This window comes from Salmo salar, chromosome 26 (assembly GCF_965601325.2).
Source record: "Salmo salar chromosome 26, fSalSal1, whole genome shotgun sequence".
Classification (NCBI taxonomy): Eukaryota; Metazoa; Chordata; class Actinopteri; order Salmoniformes; family Salmonidae; genus Salmo; species Salmo salar.
Window position 1 is genome coordinate 53,940,001 of NC_138316.1, and position 21,182 is coordinate 53,961,182.

Genomic DNA, 21,182 nt, shown 5'->3' on the forward strand with positions numbered 1-21,182 from the left:
TCTGACTCACTCTCTCACAGACACACACACACACACTTACACAGACAGACACACACACACACACACACTCTCACTCAGAGACACCCACACACTCACTCAGAGACACACACTATCTCTCTATCTTACCCTCTCACTCACCCAGAGACGGTAGCATGTTGGCCTGTTAATGTCATCATGTGTTGTTTAACCAGCTTCTTTCTGAGGGACCATATACCACATTACCACCATACCACATTATCACCATACCACATTATCACCATACCACATTACCACATTATCACCATACCACATTACCACATTATCACTATACCACATTACCACCACTACCACATTATCACCATACCACATTATCACAATACCACATTATCACTATACCACATTATCACTATACCACATTATCACCATACCACATTATCACTATACCACATTACCACTATACCACATTATCACCATAGCACATTATAACCATACCACATTACCACTATACCACATTATCACCATACCACATTATCACCATACCACATTACCACTATACCACATTACCACTATACCACATTACCACTATACCACATTACCACTATACCACATTACCACTATACCACATTATCACCATACCACATTACCACTATACCACATTACCACCATACCACATTACCACCATACCACATTATCACCATACCATATTACCACCATACTGAGGGACCAATGGGGGGGGGTGATTCTATACTGCCATTTTATTGCTATTTGATGTTCCAAACATATTGCTCACTGTTTGTCTGCTGCAGAGAGACAGAGAGATCATGAGAAAATGAGTTCTGATCAGTCGGGGAAATCAAAGTGCTGTAAACAACATGTTGGCTCGCTATTTAAAAAGAAGATGGAGGACGACCTATAGGATGAAAAATACCAGAGTTTAGACAAGCGCCAGCTAACGCTACCTACCTTTTTATGATTTCAATTCGTTTTTTACAAATTAATAATTGGGAGTAAAATATTGATATAATATAGTCCCAAAAAAAATCTTGCAATGTGTGACCTGTATGAATCACTACTTGTTTCCTATCGCAGGGTGGACACCAGCAACCTTTGTTTCATCCAGACAGCAGAAAGCAGGCAGACAGAAAGCAGGCAGACAGAATGACAGGCCAGAGGACTTCATGGATGAGGAGGTAGAACAAACAAAACATCCCATATTATCTTATTAACAACAGTATGTACGAAAGGACTGATCGTACCAACTATTTCCCTTTCGACACCCATATCACGGATGAGGAGGAACCTAGAATCTGGAAGAGAACACGTTATGCATTCTAGAGAACACGTTATGCATTCTAGAGAACACGTTACGCATTCTAGAGAACACGTTACGCATTCTAGAGAACACGTTACGCATTCTAGAGAACACGTTACGCATTCTAGAGAACACGTTATGCATTCTAGAGAACACGTTATGCATTCTAGAGAACACGTTACGCATTCTAGAGAACACGTTATGCATTCTAGAGAACACATTATACATTCTAGAGAACACATTATACATTCTAGAGAACACGTTATGCATTCTAGAGAACACATTATACATTCTAGAGAATACATTATACATTCTAGAGAACACATTATACATTCTAGAGAACACATTACGCATTCTAGAGAACACATTACGCATTCTAGAGAACACATTACGCATTCTAGAGAACACATTATACATTCTAGAGAACACATTATGCATTCTAGAGAACACGTTATGCATTCTAGAGAACACATTATGCATTCTAGAGAACACGTTACGCATTCTAGAGAACACGTTACGCATTCTAGAGAACACGTTATGCATTCTAGAGAACACGTTATGCATTCTAGAGAACACGTTATACATTCTAGAGAACACATTACGCATTCTAGAGAACACGTTACGCATTCTAGAGAACACGTTACGCATTCTAGAGAACACGTTATGCATTCTAGAGAACACGTTATACATTCTAGAGAACACATTACGCATTCTAGAGAACACATTACGCATTCTAGAGAACACGTTACGCATTCTAGAGAACACGTTATACATTCTAGAGAACACATTACGCATTCTAGAGAACACATTACGCATTCTAGAGAACACATTACGCATTCTAGAGAACACATTACGCATTCTAGAGAACACATTACACATTCTAGAGAACACGTTACGCATTCTAGAGAACACATTATACATTCTAGAGAACACATTATGCATTCTAGAGAACACATTACGCATTCTAGAGAACACATTACGCATTCTAGAGAACACGTTATACATTCTAGAGAACACATTATACATTCTAGAGAACACATTATACATTCTAGAGAACACATTATGCATTCTAGAGAACACATTATACATTCTAGAGAACACATTATGCATTCTAGAGAACACGTTATGCATTCTAGAGAACACATTATACATTCTAGAGAACACATTACGCATTCTAGAGAACACATTATACATTCTAGAGAACACATTATGCATTCTAGAGAACACGTTATGCATTCTAGAGAACACGTTATGCATTCTAGAGAACACGTTATGCATTCTAGAGAACACGTTATGCATTCTAGAGAACACGTTTAGCATTCTAAAGAACACATTATACATTCTAGAGAACACATTATACATTCTAGAGAACACATTATGCATTCTAGAGAACACATTATACATTCTAGAGAACACATTATGCATTCTAGAGAACACGTTACGCATTCTAGAGAACACGTTACGCATTCTAGAGTCCCCGTTGTGCATTCTAGAGTCCCCGTTGTGCATTCTAGAGTCCCCGTTGTGCATTCTAGAGTCCCCGTTGTGCATTCTAGAGTCCCCGTTGTGCATTCTTGAGTCCCCGTTGTGCATTCTAGAGGCCACATCATGGACGAAATAAGAACTTTGTCAGCACAACAACCATTTCCCTTTGTGAACCAACACGACAACATGGGATGTATAATGTGTTCTGTTTCCTCAGGACCTGGGGGAGCACGGCATCGCCCCCAGACAAATCACCACTACAGCCGACTTTGCCTCAGGCAGGAAGGATGTGATCGCGGACAAGGCCAGAGTCATCACCTCTCTTTCAGCCCCTGTCCCCGGGGACACTGTCCTGGAAGACTTGGTGTCTCCAGCTAGGTAACTAACCACCGCGCTGAACAGACTTGACGTGGTCACTCTGGGCCCCCGTACGTCTCAAATGTCTTAACAGTACAAGGGCTTTTCTACAATCAGGACCTCTCTGGACCTCTCTGGACCTCTCTGGCCCTCTCTGGCCCTCTCTGGCCCTCTCTGGACCTCTCTGGCCCTCTCTGGCCATGTAATAATTCATTGTGAGCTAAATGGTATAACTGATTCCAGATCAGTAGAACTACTCCTCTTAACACAGCCCCCCTTGGTATTCAGTGAGCTAAATAGTATAACTGATTCCAGATCAGTAGAACTACTCCTCTTAACACAGCCCCCCTTGGTATTCAGTGAGCTAAATAGTATAACTGATTCCAGATCAGCAGAACTACTCCTCTTAACACAGCCCCCTTGGTATTCAGTGAGCTAAATAGTATAACTGATTCCAGATCAGTAGAACTACTCCTCTTAACACAGCCCCCCTTGGTATTCAGTGAGCTAAATAGTATAACTGATTCCAGATCAGTAGAACTACTCCTCTTAACACAGCCCCCTTGGTATTCAGTGAGCTAAATGGTATAACTGATTCCAGATCAGTAGAACTACTCCTCTTAACACAGCCCCCCTTGGTATTCAGTGAGCTAAATAGTATAACTGATTCCAGATCAGTAGAACTACTCCTCTTAACACAGCCCCCCTTGGTATTCAGTGAGCTAAATGGTATAACTGATTCCAGATCAGTAGAACTACTCCTCTTAACACAGCCCCCCTTGGTATTCAGTGAGCTAAATGGTATAACTGATTCCAGATCAGCAGAACTACTCCTCTTAACACAGCCCCCCTTGGTATTCAGTGAGCTAAATAGTATAACTGATTCCAGATCAGTAGAACTACTCCTCTTAACACAGCCCCCCTTGGTATTCAGTGAGCTAAATGTAGTTGCAGTTTGCCTCATGTTGCTACGAAGCGGACTGTCCTTGTTGTCTCCTGATAGGTCCTCCATGGGGGTGGAGTTACTGAGGAAGATGGGCTGGAAGGATGGCCAGGGGGTTGGACCCAGGGTGAAGAGGAAGCCGTCCAAGCAGAAAGCAGGTGGGTTACACTGAACAGTTAAAGCAGCAACGTTGTTAGCCTAATACATTGTATTGATTGTACAGATGGACTCTTTTAACTCTCACAAAGTAGTATTTTTACCCTTTTTAGCTTGTGATTTAAAATCATTGTAAAATGTTTCTCTTTTACAGATTCTGCAACGGGGGCGTTCGGCCCGGCCTCGGAATCACAGGTAACACGGTGGTTTTGTTTCAAACCGGGTTCGTTTTTTAAATTTCCATTTGATATAAATCGATATGTAGTTTGTTGTAGAACTACTTCCTGTCGCTGCAGTAGACTCTCAGCTTAGCAGCGATATGCAGTTTGTTGTAGAACTACTTCCTGTCGCTGCAGTAGACTCTCAGCTTAGCGGCGATATGCAGCTTGTTGTAGGACAGTAGAACTACTTCCTGTCGCTGCAGTAGACTCTCAGCTTAGCAGCGATATGCAGTTTGTTGTAGAACTACTTCCTGTCGCTGCAGTAGACTCTCAGCTTAGCGGCGATATGCAGCTTGTTGTAGAACTCCTTCCTGTCGCTGCAGTAGACTCTCAGCTTAGCAGCGATATGCAGCTTGTTGTAGAACAGTAGAACTACTTCCTGTCGCTGCAGTTTACTCTCAGCTTAGCAGCGATATGCAGCTTGTTGTAGAACTCCTTCCTGTCGCTGCAGTAGACTCTCAGCTTAGCAGCGATACGCAGCTTGTTGTAGAACTACTTCCTGTCGCTGCACTAGACTCTCAGCTTAGCAGCGATACGCAGCTTGTTGTAGAACTACTTCCTGTCGCTGCAGTAGACTGTCAGCTTAGCATCAACATGCTAAGCTGTGATGTGCAACTGTGATGTACCGTTCGGACACAAAATGACGGACAGTCCGATCAGCGAAGGAGCGTTAAGGCGGGACTACCGATCCTCCAATGGCTGTGGATGTGTAACCCGATACCCCGTAGTCATCCGAGGAAGGGAAGCGGCGCTGTCAGACAGAACAATCACGAAACAGATGTTGATTTCTAAGCTAATTACCTTGATAAAACTATTTTAAATGACAACGAAAGTCCCCAAAAATAGGCTACTTAACGTTTACCCCTCCCCATCAATGCAAAGGTAATGTGATTGGTCGACCCGTCCCCTTACTGTTATTAAACCACAGGATGAGGAAGACGGAGAATTCGTCCCTGTGAACGTGACCTTCGCTCCCGAAGACGTGACTCCCATAGACTTCGCCCCTAAAGTGGATCTCCACGGCCTGGGGTACCGGGGTCTGAACCCCCAGGCGGCCCTGAGGGGAGGTCCGGGCGCCGGACACATTAACCTGTTCACCGTGGACTCAGACAGGACCAACAGCCTGTTTGGAGAGGACAGGAAGGGACCTAAACGCAGAGGAGGAGTAGCAGGACAGGTATGTATGTATGTATGTATGTATGTATTACTGACTGACTGACTGGCTGTTGTCTGCTCTAATAGTAGGGAAAACACTGACTGACTGTTGTCTGCTCTAATAGTAGGGAAAACACTGACTGGCTGTCTGCTCTAATAGTAGGGAAAACACTGACTGGCTGACTGTTGTCAGCTCTAATAGTAGGGAAAACACTGACTGACTGGCTGTTGTCTGCTCTAATAGTAGGGAAAACACTGACTGGCTGACTGTTGTCTGCTCTAATAGTAGGGAAAACACTGACTGACTGTTGTCTGCTCTAATAGTAGGGAAAACACTGACTGGCTGGCTGTTGTCAGCTCTAATAGTAGGGAAAACACTGACTGGCTGGCTGTTGTCTGCTCTAATAGTAGGGAAAACACTGACTGACTGACTGTTGTCTGCTCTAATAGTAGGGAAAACACTGACTGGCTGTTGTCTGCTCTAATAGTAGGGAAAACACTGACTGGCTGGCTGTTGTCTGCTCTAATAGTAGGGAAAACACTGACTGACTGTTGTCTGCTCTAATAGTAGGGAAAACACTGACTGGCTGGCTGTTGTCAGCTCTAATAGTAGGGAAAACACTGACTGGCTGGCTGTTGTCTGCTCTAATAGTAGGGAAAACACTGACTGGCTGTTGTCTGCTATAATAGTAGGGAAAACACTGACTGACTGACTGTTGTCTGCTCTAATAGTAGGGAAAACACTGACTGACTGGCTGTTGTCTGCTCTAATAGTAGGGAAAACACTGACTGACTGTTGTCTGCTCTAATAGTAGGGAAAACACTGACTGACTGACTGTTGTCAGCTCTAATAGTAGGGAAAACACTGACTGACTGTTGTCTGCTCTAATAGTAGGGAAAACACTGACTGACTGACTGTTGTCAGCTCTAATAGTAGGGAAAACACTGACTGACTGTTGTCGCTCTAATAGTAGGGAAAACACTGACTGGCTGTTGTCGCTCTAATAGTAGGGAAAACACTGACTGCTGTTGTCTGCTCTAATAGTAGGGAAAACACTGACTGACTGGCTGTTGTCAGCTCTAATAGTAGGGAAAACACTGACTGACTGACTGTTGTCTGCTCTAATAGTAGGGAAAACACTGACTGACTGTTGTCTGCTCTAATAGTAGGGAAAACACTGACTGACTGGCTGTTGTCTGCTCTAATAGTAGGGAAAACACTGACTGACTGGCTGTTGTCTGCTCTAATAGTAGGGAAAACACTGACTGACTGACTGTTGTCTGCTCTAATAGTAGGGAAAACACTGACTGACTGTTGTCTGCTCTAATAGTAGGGAAAACACTGACTGACTGACTGTTGTCAGCTCTAATAGTAGGGAAAACACTGACTGACTGGCTGTTGTCAGCTCTAATAGTAGGGAAAACACTGACTGACTGACTGTTGTCTGCTCTAATAGTAGGGAAAACACTGACTGACTGTTGTCTGCTCTAATAGTAGGGAAAACACTGACTGACTGGCTGTTGTCAGCTCTAATAGTAGGGAAAACACTGACTGGCTGGCTGTTGTCTGCTCTAATAGTAGGGAAAACACTGACTGACTGTTGTCAGCTCTAATAGTAGGGAAAACACTGACTGACTGGCTGTTGTCTGCTCTAATAGTAGGGAAAACACTGACTGGCTGTTGTCTGCTCTAATAGTAGGGAAAACACTGACTGACTGACTGTTGTCAGCTCTAATAGTAGGGAAAACACTGACTGACTGTTGTCAGCTCTAATAGTAGGGAAAACACTGACTGACTGTTGTCTGCTCTAATAGTAGGGAAAACACTGACTGGCTGGCTGTTGTCTGCTCTAATAGTAGGGAAAACACTGACTGACTGGCTGTTGTCTGCTCTAATAGTAGGGAAAACACTGACTGACTGACTGTTGTCTGCTCTAATAGTAGGGAAAACACTGACTGACTGACTGTTGTCTGCTCTAATAGTAGGGAAAACACTGACTGACTGACTGTTGTCTGCTCTAATAGTAGGGAAAACACTGACTGACTGGCTGTTGTCTGCTCTAATAGTAGGGAAAACACTGACTGGCTGACTGTTGTCAGCTCTAATAGTAGGGAAAACACTGACTGGCTGTTGTCTGCTCTAATAGTAGGGAAAACACTGACTGACTGACTGTTGTCTGCTCTAATAGTAGGGAAAACACTGACTGACTGGCTGTTGTCTGCTCTAATAGTAGGGAAAACACTGACTGACTGGCTGTTGTCTGCTCTAATAGTAGGGAAAACACTGACTGACTGTTGTCTGCTCTAATAGTAGGGAAAACACTGACTGACTGCTGTTGTCTGCTCTAATAGTAGGGAAACACGAGTAGGGAAAACACTGACTGGCTGTTGTCTGCTCTAATAGTAGGGAAAACACTGACTGACTGACTGTTGTCTGCTCTAATAGTAGGGAAAACACTGACTGACTGACTGTTGTCTGCTCTAATAGTAGGGAAAACACTGACTGGCTGTTGTCTGCTCTAATAGTAGGGAAAACACTGACTGACTGGCTGTTGTCAGCTCTAATAGTAGGGAAAACACTGACTGACTGGCTGTTGTCTGCTCTAATAGTAGGGAAAACACTGACTGGCTGTTGTCAGCTCTAATAGTAGGGAAAACACTGACTGACTGCTGTTGTCTGCTCTAATAGTAGGGAAAACACTGACTGACTGGCTGTTGTCTGCTCTAATAGTAGGGAAAACACTGACTGAGCTGTTGTCTGCTCTAATAGTAGGGAAAACACTGACTGGCTGTTGTCTGCTCTAATAGTAGGGAAAACACTGACTGACTGTTGTCTGCTCTAATAGTAGGGAAAACACTGACTGACTGGCTGTTGTCTGCTCTAATAGTAGGGAAAACACTGACTGACTGACTGTTGTCTGCTCTAATAGTAGGGAAAACACTGACTGACTGACTGTTGTCTGCTCTAATAGTAGGGAAAACACTGACTGACTGGCTGTTGTCTGCTCTAATAGTAGGGAAAACACTGACTGACTGGCTGTTGTCTGCTCTAATAGTAGGGAAAACACTGACTGACTGACTGTTGTCTGCTCTAATAGTAGGGAAAACACTGACTGACTGTTGTCTGCTCTAATAGTAGGGAAAACACTGACTGACTGACTGTTGTCTGCTCTAATAGTAGGGAAAACACTGACTGGCTGTTGTCTGCTCTAATAGTAGGGAAAACACTGACTGGCTGGCTGTTGTCTGCTCTAATAGTAGGGAAAACACTGACTGGCTGTTGTCTGCTCTAATAGTAGGGAAAACACTGACTGACTGGCTGTTGTCAGCTCTAATAGTAGGGAAAACACTGACTGACTGACTGTTGTCTGCTCTAATAGTAGGGAAAACACTGACTGACTGTTGTCTGCTCTAATAGTAGGGAAAACACTGACTGACTGGCTGTTGTCTGCTCTAATAGTAGGGAAAACACTGACTGACTGACTGTTGTCTGCTCTAATAGTAGGGAAAACACTGACTGACTGTTGTCAGCTCTAATAGTAGGGAAAACACTGACTGACTGACTGTTGTCTGCTCTAATAGTAGGGAAAACACTGACTGACTGGCTGTTGTCTGCTCTAATAGTAGGGAAAACACTGACTGACTGACTGTTGTCTGCTCTAATAGTAGGGAAAACACTGACTGGCTGTTGTCAGCTCTAATAGTAGGGAAAACACTGACTGACTGGCTGTTGTCAGCTCTAATAGTAGGGAAAACACTGACTGACTGACTGTTGTCTGCTCTAATAGTAGGGAAAACACTGACTGGCTGTTGTCAGCTCTAATAGTAGGGAAAACACTGACTGACTGACTGTTGTCTGCTCTAATAGTAGGGAAAACACTGACTGACTGGCTGTTGTCTGCTCTAATAGTAGGGAAAACACTGACTGACTGCTGTTGTCTGCTCTAATAGTAGGGAAAACACTGACTGACTGTTGTCTGCTCTAATAGTAGGGAAAACACTGACTGACTGACTGTTGTCTGCTCTAATAGTAGGGAAAACACTGACTGAGCTGTTGTCTGCTCTAATAGTAGGGAAAACACTGACTGACTGGCTGTTGTCTGCTCTAATAGTAGGGAAAACACTGACTGACTGTTGTCTGCTCTAATAGTAGGGAAAACACTGACTGACTGGCTGTTGTCTGCTCTAATAGTAGGGAAAACACTGACTGACTGCTGTTGTCTGCTCTAATAGTAGGGAAAACACTGACTGACTGGCTGTTGTCTGCTCTAATAGTAGGGAAAACACTGACTGGCTGTTGTCTGCTCTAATAGTAGGGAAAACACTGACTGACTGGCTGTTGTCAGCTCTAATAGTAGGGAAAACACTGACTGACTGGCTGTTGTCTGCTCTAATAGTAGGGAAAACACTGACTGACTGACTGTTGTCAGCTCTAATAGTAGGGAAAACACTGACTGACTGGCTGTTGTCTGCTCTAATAGTAGGGAAAACACTGACTGACTGGCTGTTGTCTGCTCTAATAGTAGGGAAAACACTGACTGACTGTTGTCTGCTCTAATAGTAGGGAAAACACTGACTGACTGACTGTTGTCTGCTCTAATAGTAGGGAAAACACTGACTGACTGCTGTTGTCTGCTCTAATAGTAGGGAAAACACTGACTGACTGGCTGTTGTCTGCTCTAATAGTAGGGAAAACACTGACTGACTGGCTGTTGTCTGCTCTAATAGTAGGGAAAACACTGACTGACTGACTGTTGTCTGCTCTAATAGTAGGGAAAACACTGACTGACTGGCTGTTGTCTGCTCTAATAGTAGGGAAAACACTGACTGACTGGCTGTTGTCTGCTCTAATAGTAGGGAAAACACTGACTGACTGGCTGTTGTCTGCTCTAATAGTAGGGAAAACACTGACTGGCTGTTGTCAGCTCTAATAGTAGGGAAAACACTGACTGACTGACTGTTGTCTGCTCTAATAGTAGGGAAAACACTGACTGACTGGCTGTTGTCTGCTCTAATAGTAGGGAAAACACTGACTGACTGTTGTCTGCTCTAATAGTAGGGAAAACACTGACTGACTGGCTGTTGTCTGCTCTAATAGTAGGGAAAACACTGACTGACTGGCTGTTGTCTGCTCTAATAGTAGGGAAAACACTGACTGACTGGCTGTTGTCTGCTCTAATAGTAGGGAAAACACTGACTGACTGACTGTTGTCTGCTCTAATAGTAGGGAAAACACTGACTGACTGACTGTTGTCTGCTCTAATGCTGTTGTCGCTCTAATAGTAGGGAAAACACTGACTGCTGACTGTTGTCAGCTCTAATAGTAGGGAAAACACTGACTGACTGCTGTTGTCAGCTCTAATAGTAGGGAAAACACTGACTGACTGCTGTTGTCAGCTCTAATAGTAGGGAAAACACTGAGTAGGGAAAACACTGACTGACTGCTGTTGTCTGCTCTAATAGTAGGGAAAACACTGACTGACTGTTGTCAGCTCTAATAGTAGGGAAAACACTGACTGCTGCTGTTGTCTGCTCTAATAGTAGGGAAAACACTGACTGGCTGTTGTCAGCTCTAATAGTAGGGAAAACACTGACTGACTGGCTGTTGTCTGCTCTAATAGTAGGGAAAACACTGACTGACTGGCTGTTGTCTGCTCTAATAGTAGGGAAAACACTGACTGAGCTGTTGTCTGCTCTAATAGTAGGGAAAACACTGACTGACTGGCTGTTGTCTGCTCTAATAGTAGGGAAAACACTGACTGACTGCTGTTGTCTGCTCTAATAGTAGGGAAAACACTGACTGACTGCTGTTGTCTGCTCTAATAGTAGGGAAAACACTGACTGACTGCTGTTGTCTGCTCTAATAGTAGGGAAAACACTGACTGACTGGCTGTTGTCTGCTCTAATAGTAGGGAAAACACTGACTGAGCTGTTGTCTGCTCTAATAGTAGGGAAAACACTGACTGACGCTGTTGTCTGCTCTAATAGTAGGGAAAACACTGACTGACTGGCTGTTGTCTGCTCTAATAGTAGGGAAAACACTGACTGACTGCTGTTGTCAGCTCTAATAGTAGGGAAAACACTGACTGACTGGCTGTTGTCTGCTCTAATAGTAGGGAAAACACTGACTGACTGACTGTTGTCTGCTCTAATAGTAGGGAAAACACTGACTGACTGACTGTTGTCAGCTCTAATAGTAGGGAAAACACTGACTGACTGGCTGTTGTCTGCTCTAATAGTAGGGAAAACACTGACTGGCTGTTGTCAGCTCTAATAGTAGGGAAAACACTGACTGACTGGCTGTTGTCTGCTCTAATAGTAGGGAAAACACTGACTGACTGACTGTTGTCTGCTCTAATAGTAGGGAAAACACTGACTGACTGTTGTCAGCTCTAATAGTAGGGAAAACACTGACTGACTGACTGTTGTCTGCTCTAATAGTAGGGAAAACACTGACTGACTGTTGTCTGCTCTAATAGTAGGGAAAACACTGACTGACTGGCTGTTGTCTGCTCTAATAGTAGGGAAAACACTGACTGCTGACTGTTGTCTGCTCTAATAGTAGGGAAAACACTGACTGACTGGCTGTTGTCTGCTCTAATAGTAGGGAAAACACTGACTGGCTGTTGTCTGCTCTAATAGTAGGGAAAACACTGACTGACTGGCTGTTGTCTGCTCTAATAGTAGGGAAAACACTGACTGACTGGCTGTTGTCTGCTCTAATAGTAGGGAAAACACTGACTGACTGACTGTTGTCTGCTCTAATAGTAGGGAAAACACTGACTGACTGGCTGTTGTCTGCTCTAATCTGTTGTCTGCTCTAATAGTAGGGAAAACACTGACTGGCTGTTGTCTGCTCTAATAGTAGGGAAAACACTGACTGACTGGCTGTTGTCTGCTCTAATAGTAGGGAAAACACTGACTGACTGGCTGTTGTCTGCTCTAATAGTAGGGAAAACACTGACTGACTGACTGTTGTCTGCTCTAATAGTAGGGAAAACACTGACTGGCTGTTGTCGCTCTAATAGTAGGGAAAACACTGACTGACTGTTGTCTGCTCTAATAGTAGGGAAAACACTGACTGACTGTTGTCTGCTCTAATAGTAGGGAAAACACTGACTGGCTGTTGTCGCTCTAATAGTAGGGAAAACACTGACTGGCTGTTGTCAGCTCTAATAGTAGGGAAAACACTGACTGACTGACTGTTGTCTGCTCTAATAGTAGGGAAAACACTGACTGACTGGCTGTTGTCTGCTCTAATAGTAGGGAAAACACTGACTGACTGGCTGTTGTCTGCTCTAATAGTAGGGAAAACACTGACTGACTGGCTGTTGTCAGCTCTAATAGTAGGGAAAACACTGACTGACTGGCTGTTGTCTGCTCTAATAGTAGGGAAAACACTGACTGACTGACTGTTGTCTGCTCTAATAGTAGGGAAAACACTGACTGACTGACTGTTGTCTGCTCTAATAGTAGGGAAAACACTGACTGACTGCTGTTGTCAGCTCTAATAGTAGGGAAAACACTGACTGCTGCTGTTGTCTGCTCTAATAGTAGGGAAAACACTGACTGACTGGCTGTTGTCTGCTCTAATAGTAGGGAAAACACTGACTGACTGGCTGTTGTCTGCTCTAATAGTAGGGAAAACACTGACTGACTGGCTGTTGTCTGCTCTAATAGTAGGGAAAACACTGACTGACTGACTGTTGTCTGCTCTAATAGTAGGGAAAACACTGACTGACTGTTGTCTGCTCTAATAGTAGGGAAAACACTGACTGGCTGTTGTCTGCTCTAATAGTAGGGAAAACACTGACTGGCTGTTGTCTGCTCTAATAGTAGGGAAAACACTGACTGACTGGCTGTTGTCTGCTCTAATAGTAGGGAAAACACTGACTGACTGTTGTCTGCTCTAATAGTAGGGAAAACACTGACTGACTGACTGTTGTCTGCTCTAATAGTAGGGAAAACACTGACTGAGCTGTTGTCTGCTCTAATAGTAGGGAAAACAGTAGGGAAAACACTGACTGACTGCTGTTGTCTGCTCTAATAGTAGGGAAAACACTGACTGACTGCTGTTGTCAGCTCTAATAGTAGGGAAAACACTGACTGACTGGCTGTTGTCTGCTCTAATAGTAGGGAAAACACTGACTGACTGACTGTTGTCTGCTCTAATAGTAGGGAAAACACTGACTGGCTGTTGTCAGCTCTAATAGTAGGGAAAACACTGACTGGCTGTTGTCTGCTCTAATAGTAGGGAAAACACTGACTGACTGCTGTTGTCAGCTCTAATAGTAGGGAAAACACTGACTGACTGTTGTCTGCTCTAATAGTAGGGAAAACACTGACTGACTGCTGTTGTCTGCTCTAATAGTAGGGAAAACACTGACTGACTGGCTGTTGTCTGCTCTAATAGTAGGGAAAACACTGACTGACTGGCTGTTGTCTGCTCTAATAGTAGGGAAAACACTGACTGGCTGTTGTCTGCTCTAATAGTAGGGAAAACACTGACTGACTGACTGTTGTCTGCTCTAATAGTAGGGAAAACACTGACTGACTGACTGTTGTCTGCTCTAATAGTAGGGAAAACACTGACTGAGCTGTTGTCTGCTCTAATAGTAGGGAAAACACTGACTGACTGGCTGTTGTCTGCTCTAATAGTAGGGAAAACACTGACTGACTGACTGTTGTCTGCTCTAATAGTAGGGAAAACACTGACTGACTGTTGTCTGCTCTAATAGTAGGGAAAACACTGACTGACTGCTGTTGTCTGCTCTAATAGTAGGGAAAACACTGACTGACTGGCTGTTGTCTGCTCTAATAGTAGGGAAAACACTGACTGACTGGCTGTTGTCTGCTCTAATAGTAGGGAAAACACTGACTGACTGTTGTCTGCTCTAATAGTAGGGAAAACACTGACTGACTGGCTGTTGTCTGCTCTAATAGTAGGGAAAACACTGACTGACTGTTGTCTGCTCTAATAGTAGGGAAAACACTGACTGACTGGCTGTTGTCTGCTCTAATAGTAGGGAAAACACTGACTGACTGGCTGTTGTCAGCTCTAATAGTAGGGAAAACACTGACTGACTGACTGTTGTCTGCTCTAATAGTAGGGAAAACACTGACTGGCTGTTGTCTGCTCTAATAGTAGGGAAAACACTGACTGACTGACTGTTGTCTGCTCTAATAGTAGGGAAAACACTGACTGACTGACTGTTGTCTGCTCTAATAGTAGGGAAAACACTGACTGGCTGTTGTCTGCTCTAATAGTAGGGAAAACACTGACTGACTGTTGTCTGCTCTAATAGTAGGGAAAACACTGACTGGCTGTTGTCTGCTCTAATAGTAGGGAAAACACTGACTGACGCTGTTGTCTGCTCTAATAGTAGGGAAAACACTGACTGACTGGCTGTTGTCTGCTCTAATAGTAGGGAAAACACTGACTGCTGACTGTTGTCTGCTCTAATAGTAGGGAAAACACTGACTGACTGACTGTTGTCTGCTCTAATAGTAGGGAAAACACTGACTGACTGTTGTCTGCTCTAATAGTAGGGAAAACACTGACTGACTGACTGTTGTCTGCTCTAATAGTAGGGAAAACACTGACTGACTGACTGTTGTCTGCTCTAATAGTAGGGAAAACACTGACTGACTGCTGTTGTCTGCTCTAATAGTAGGGAAAACACTGACTGAGCTGTTGTCTGCTCTAATAGTAGGGAAAACACTGACTGACTGCTGTTGTCTGCTCTAATAGTAGGGAAAACACTGACTGACTGCTGTTGTCTGCTCTAATAGTAGGGAAAACACTGACTGACTGCTGTTGTCTGCTCTAATAGTAGGGAAAACACTGACTGACTGCTGTTGTCTGCTCTAATAGTAGGGAAAACACTGACTGACTGTTGTCTGCTCTAATAGTAGGGAAAACACTGACTGACTGACTGTTGTCTGCTCTAATAGTAGGGAAAACACTGACTGACTGGCTGTTGTCTGCTCTAATAGTAGGGAAAACACTGACTGACTGGCTGTTGTCTGCTCTAATAGTAGGGAAAACACTGACTGACTGACTGTTGTCTGCTCTAATAGTAGGGAAAACACTGACTGACTGGCTGTTGTCAGCTCTAATAGTAGGGAAAACACTGACTGACTGCTGTTGTCAGCTCTAATAGTAGGGAAAACACTGACTGACTGACTGTTGTCTGCTCTAATAGTAGGGAAAACACTGACTGAGCTGTTGTCTGCTCTAATAGTAGGGAAAACACTGACTGGCTGTTGTCGCTCTAATAGTAGGGAAAACACTGACTGCTGTTGTCTGCTCTAATAGTAGGGAAAACACTGACTGACTGGCTGTTGTCTGCTCTAATAGTAGGGAAAACACTGACTGACTGACTGTTGTCTGCTCTAATAGTAGGGAAAACACTGACTGACTGACTGTTGTCTGCTCTAATAGTAGGGAAAACACTGACTGACTGACTGTTGTCTGCTCTAATAGTAGGGAAAACACTGACTGACTGGCTGTTGTCTGCTCTAATAGTAGGGAAAACACTGACTGACGCTGTTGTCTGCTCTAATAGTAGGGAAAACACTGACTGACTGCTGTTGTCAGCTCTAATAGTAGGGAAAACACTGACTGCTGACTGTTGTCTGCTCTAATAGTAGGGAAAACACTGACTGGCTGTTGTCTGCTCTAATAGTAGGGAAAACACTGACTGACTGCTGTTGTCAGCTCTAATAGTAGGGAAAACACTGACTGACTGGCTGTTGTCTGCTCTAATAGTAGGGAAAACACTGACTGACTGGCTGTTGTCTGCTCTAATAGTAGGGAAAACACTGACTGAGCTGTTGTCTGCTCTAATAGTAGGGAAAACACTGACTGGCTGACTGTTGTCAGCTCTAATAGTAGGGAAAACACTGACTGACTGCTGTTGTCTGCTCTAATAGTAGGGAAAACACTGACTGACTGACTGTTGTCTGCTCTAATAGTAGGGAAAACACTGACTGACTGCTGTTGTCTGCTCTAATAGTAGGGAAAACACTGACTGACTGGCTGTTGTCTGCTCTAATAGTAGGGAAAACACTGACTGACTGGCTGTTGTCTGCTCTAATAGTAGGGAAAACACTGACTGACTGGCTGTTGTCTGCTCTAATAGTAGGGAAAACACTGACTGACTGACTGTTGTCTGCTCTAATAGTAGGGAAAACACTGACTGACTGCTGTTGTCTGCTCTAATAGTAGGGAAAACACTGACTGGCTGTTGTCAGCTCTAATAGTAGGGAAAACACTGACTGACTGGCTGTTGTCTGCTCTAATAGTAGGGAAAACACTGACTGACTGGCTGTTGTCTGCTCTAATAGTAGGGAAAACACTGACTGACTGGCTGTTGTCTGCTCTAATAGTAGGGAAAACACTGACTGACTGGCTGTTGTCAGCTCTAATAGTAGGGAAAACACTGACTGACTGCTGTTGTCAGCTCTAATAGTAGGGAAAACACTGACTGACTGCTGTTGTCTGCTCTAATAGTAGGGAAAACACTGACTGACTGTTGTCTGCTCTAATAGTAGGGAAAACACTGACTGGCTGTTGTCTGCTCTAATAGTAGGGAAAACTAGCTGCTAATAGTAGGGAAAACACTGACTGACTGGCTGTTGTCAGCTCTAATAGTAGGGAAAACACTGACTGACTGTTGTCAGCTCTAATAGTAGGGAAAACACTGACTGACTGGCTGTTGTCTGCTCTAATAGTAGGGAAAACTGACTGTTGTCAGCTCTAATAGTAGGGAAAACACTGACTGGCTGTTGTCAGCTCTAATAGTAGGGAAAACACTGACTGACTGCTGTTGTCAGCTCTAATAGTAGGGAAAACACTGACTGGCTGTTGTCTGCTCTAATAGTAGGGAAAACACTGACTGACTGGCTGTTGTCTGCTCTAATAGTAGGGAAAACACTGACTGACTGTTGTCTGCTCTAATAGTAGGGAAAACACTGACTGACTGGCTGTTGTCTGCTCTAATAGTAGGGAAAACACTGACTGCTGCTGTTGTCTGCTCTAATAGTAGGGAAAACACTGACTGACTGGCTGTTGTCTGCTCTAATAGTAGGGAAAACACTGACTGACTGGCTGTTGTCTGCTCTAATAGTAGGGAAAACACTGACTGACTGCTGTTGTCTGCTCTAATAGTAGGGAAAACACTGACTGACTGACTGTTGTCTGCTCTAATAGTAGGGAAAACACTGACTGACTGGCTGTTGTCTGCTCTAATAGTAGGGAAAACACTGACTGGACTGTTGTCAGCTCTAATAGTAGGGAAAACACTGACTGACTGGCTGTTGTCTGCTCTAATAGTAGGGAAAACACTGACTGACTGGCTGTTGTCTGCTCTAATAGTAGGGAAAACACTGACTGACTGGCTGTTGTCTGCTCTAATAGTAGGGAAAACACTGACTGACTGCTGTTGTCAGCTCTAATAGTAGGGAAAACACTGACTGGCTGTTGTCTGCTCTAATAGTAGGGAAAACACTGACTGACTGGCTGTTGTCTGCTCTAATAGTAGGGAAAACACTGACTGACTGGCTGTTGTCTGCTCTAATAGTAGGGAAAACACTGACTGACTGGCTGTTGTCTGCTCTAATAGTAGGGAAAACACTGACTGACTGGCTGTTGTCTGCTCTAATAGTAGGGAAAACACTGACTGACTGCTGTTGTCTGCTCTAATAGTAGGGAAAACACTGACTGACTGACTGTTGTCTGCTCTAATAGTAGGGAAAACACTGACTGAGCTGTTGTCAGCTCTAATAGTAGGGAAAACACTGACTGACTGCTGTTGTCTGCTCTAATAGTAGGGAAAACACTGACTGACTGGCTGTTGTCTGCTCTAATAGTAGGGAAAACACTGACTGGCTGGCTGTTGTCTGCTCTAATAGTAGGGAAAACACTGACTGACTGACTGTTGTCTGCTCTAATAGTAGGGAAAACACTGACTGACTGGCTGAGTAGGGAAAACACTGACTGACTGACTGTTGTCTGCTCTAATAGTAGGGAAAACACTGACTGGCTGACTGTTGTCTGCTCTAATAGTAGGGAAAACACTGACTGGCTGTTGTCAGCTCTAATAGTAGGGAAAACACTGACTGACTGACTGTTGTCTGCTCTAATAGTAGGGAAAACACTGACTGACTGTTGTCTGCTCTAATAGTAGGGAAAACACTGACTGACTGTTGTCTGCTCTAATAGTAGGGAAAACACTGACTGGCTGTTGTCAGCTCTAATAGTAGGGAAAACACTGACTGAGCTGTTGTCAGCTCTAATAGTAGGGAAAACACTGACTGACTGTTGTCTGCTCTAATAGTAGGGAAAACACTGACTGACTGACTGTTGTCTGCTCTAATAGTAGGGAAAACACTGACTGACTGACTGTTGTCTGCTCTAATAGTAGGGAAAACACTGACTGACTGACTGTTGTCTGCTCTAATAGTAGGGAAAACACTGACTGACTGACTGTTGTCTGCTCTAATAGTAGGGAAAACACTGACTGACTGCTGTTGTCTGCTCTAATAGTAGGGAAAACACTGACTGACTGACTGTTGTCTGCTCTAATAGTAGGGAAAACACTGACTGACTGACTGTTGTCTGCTCTAATAGTAGGGAAAACACTGACTGCTGACTGTTGTCAGCTCTAATAGTAGGGAAAACACTGACTGACTGGCTGTTGTCAGCTCTAATAGTAGGGAAAACACTGACTGACTGTTGTCTGCTCTAATAGTAGGGAAAACACTGACTGGCTGTTGTCTGCTCTAATAGTAGGGAAAACACTGACTGACTGTTGTCAGCTCTAATAGTAGGGAAAACACTGACTGACTGTTGTCTGCTCTAATAGTAGGGAAAACACTGACTGACTGTTGTCAGCTCTAATAGTAGGGAAAACACTGACTGGCTGTTGTCAGCTCTAATAGTAGGGAAAACACTGACTGACTGTTGTCGCTCTAATAGTAGGGAAAACACTGACTGACTGCTGTTGTCTGCTCTAATAGTAGGGAAAACACTGACTGACTGTTGTCTGCTCTAATAGTAGGGAAAACACTGACTGACTGGCTGTTGTCAGCTCTAATAGTAGGGAAAACACTGACTGCTGTTGTCGCTCTAATAGTAGGGAAAACACTGACTGACTGTTGTCTGCTCTAATAGTAGGGAAAACACTGACTGACTGACTGTTGTCTGCTCTAATAGTAGGGAAAACACTGACTGACTGACTGTTGTCTGCTCTAATAGTAGGGAAAACACTGACTGACTGGCTGTTGTCAGCTCTAATAGTAGGGAAAACACTGACTGACTGACTGTTGTCTGCTCTAATAGTAGGGAAAACACTGACTGACTGACTGTTGTCTGCTCTAATAGTAGGGAAAACACTGACTGACTGACTGTTGTCTGCTCTAATAGTAGGGAAAACACTGACTGACTGGCTGTTGTCAGCTCTAATAGTAGGGAAAACACTGACTGACTGCTGTTGTCTGCTCTAATAGTAGGGAAAACACTGACTGACTGCTGTTGTCTGCTCTAATAGTAGGGAAAACACTGACTGACTGGCTGTTGTCTGCTCTAATAGTAGGGAAAACACTGACTGAGCTGTTGTCTGCTCTAATAGTAGGGAAAACACTGACTGACTGGCTGTTGTCTGCTCTAATAGTAGGGAAAACACTGACTGACTGCTGTTGTCTGCTCTAATAGTAGGGAAAACACTGACTGGCTGTTGTCTGCTCTAATAGTAGGGAAAACACTGACTGGACTGTTGTCTGCTCTAATAGTAGGGAAAACACTGACTGACTGTTGTCGCTCTAATAGTAGGGAAAACACTGACTGACTGGCTGTTGTCTGCTCTAATAGTAGGGAAAACACTGACTGGCTGTTGTCTGCTCTAATAGTAGGGAAAACACTGACTGAGCTGTTGTCTGCTCTAATAGTAGGGAAAACACTGACTGGCTGACTGTTGTCTGCTCTAATAGTAGGGAAAACACTGACTGGCTGTTGTCTGCTCTAATAGTAGGGAAAACACTGACTGACTGTTGTCTGCTCTAATAGTAGGGAAAACACTGACTGACTGGCTGTTGTCTGCTCTAATAGTAGGGAAAACACTGACTGACTGACTGTTGTCTGCTCTAATAGTAGGGAAAACACTGACTGACTGCTGTTGTCTGCTCTAATAGTAGGGAAAACACTGACTGACTGCTGTTGTCTGCTCTAATAGTAGGGAAAACACTGACTGACTGACTGTTGTCTGCTCTAATAGTAGGGAAAACACTGACTGGCTGGCTGTTGTCTGCTCTAATAGTAGGGAAAACACTGACTGACTGACTGTTGTCTGCTCTAATAGTAGGGAAAACACTGACTGACTGTTGTCTGCTCTAATAGTAGGGAAAACACTGACTGACTGGCTGTTGTCTGCTCTAATAGTAGGGAAAACACTGACTGACTGACTGTTGTCTGCTCTAATAGTAGGGAAAACACTGACTGACTGGCTGTTGTCTGCTCTAATAGTAGGGAAAACACTGACTGACTGGCTGTTGTCTGCTCTAATAGTAGGGAAAA

At 43.8% G+C, this 21,182-nt stretch overlaps 1 protein-coding gene across 4 annotated transcripts in view; it reads left to right on the forward strand.

Annotated features, from left to right (window-relative positions):
• Window positions 1–21,182, forward strand: part of gpatch1 (G patch domain containing 1) — a 46,866-nt gene that overhangs the window by 1,910 nt on the left and 23,774 nt on the right. For all 4 annotated transcript variants that reach the window (XM_082969861.1, XM_082969863.1, XM_082969862.1 and 1 more), the window contains exons 3-7: window positions 1,069–1,169; window positions 2,994–3,154; window positions 4,137–4,234; window positions 4,387–4,427; window positions 5,382–5,630. In XM_082969861.1, coding sequence (XP_082825987.1) covers window positions 1,069–1,169; window positions 2,994–3,154; window positions 4,137–4,234; window positions 4,387–4,427; window positions 5,382–5,630 — 650 coding nt within the window. The remainder of the gene's footprint in view (window positions 1–1,068; window positions 1,170–2,993; window positions 3,155–4,136; window positions 4,235–4,386; window positions 4,428–5,381; window positions 5,631–21,182) is intronic.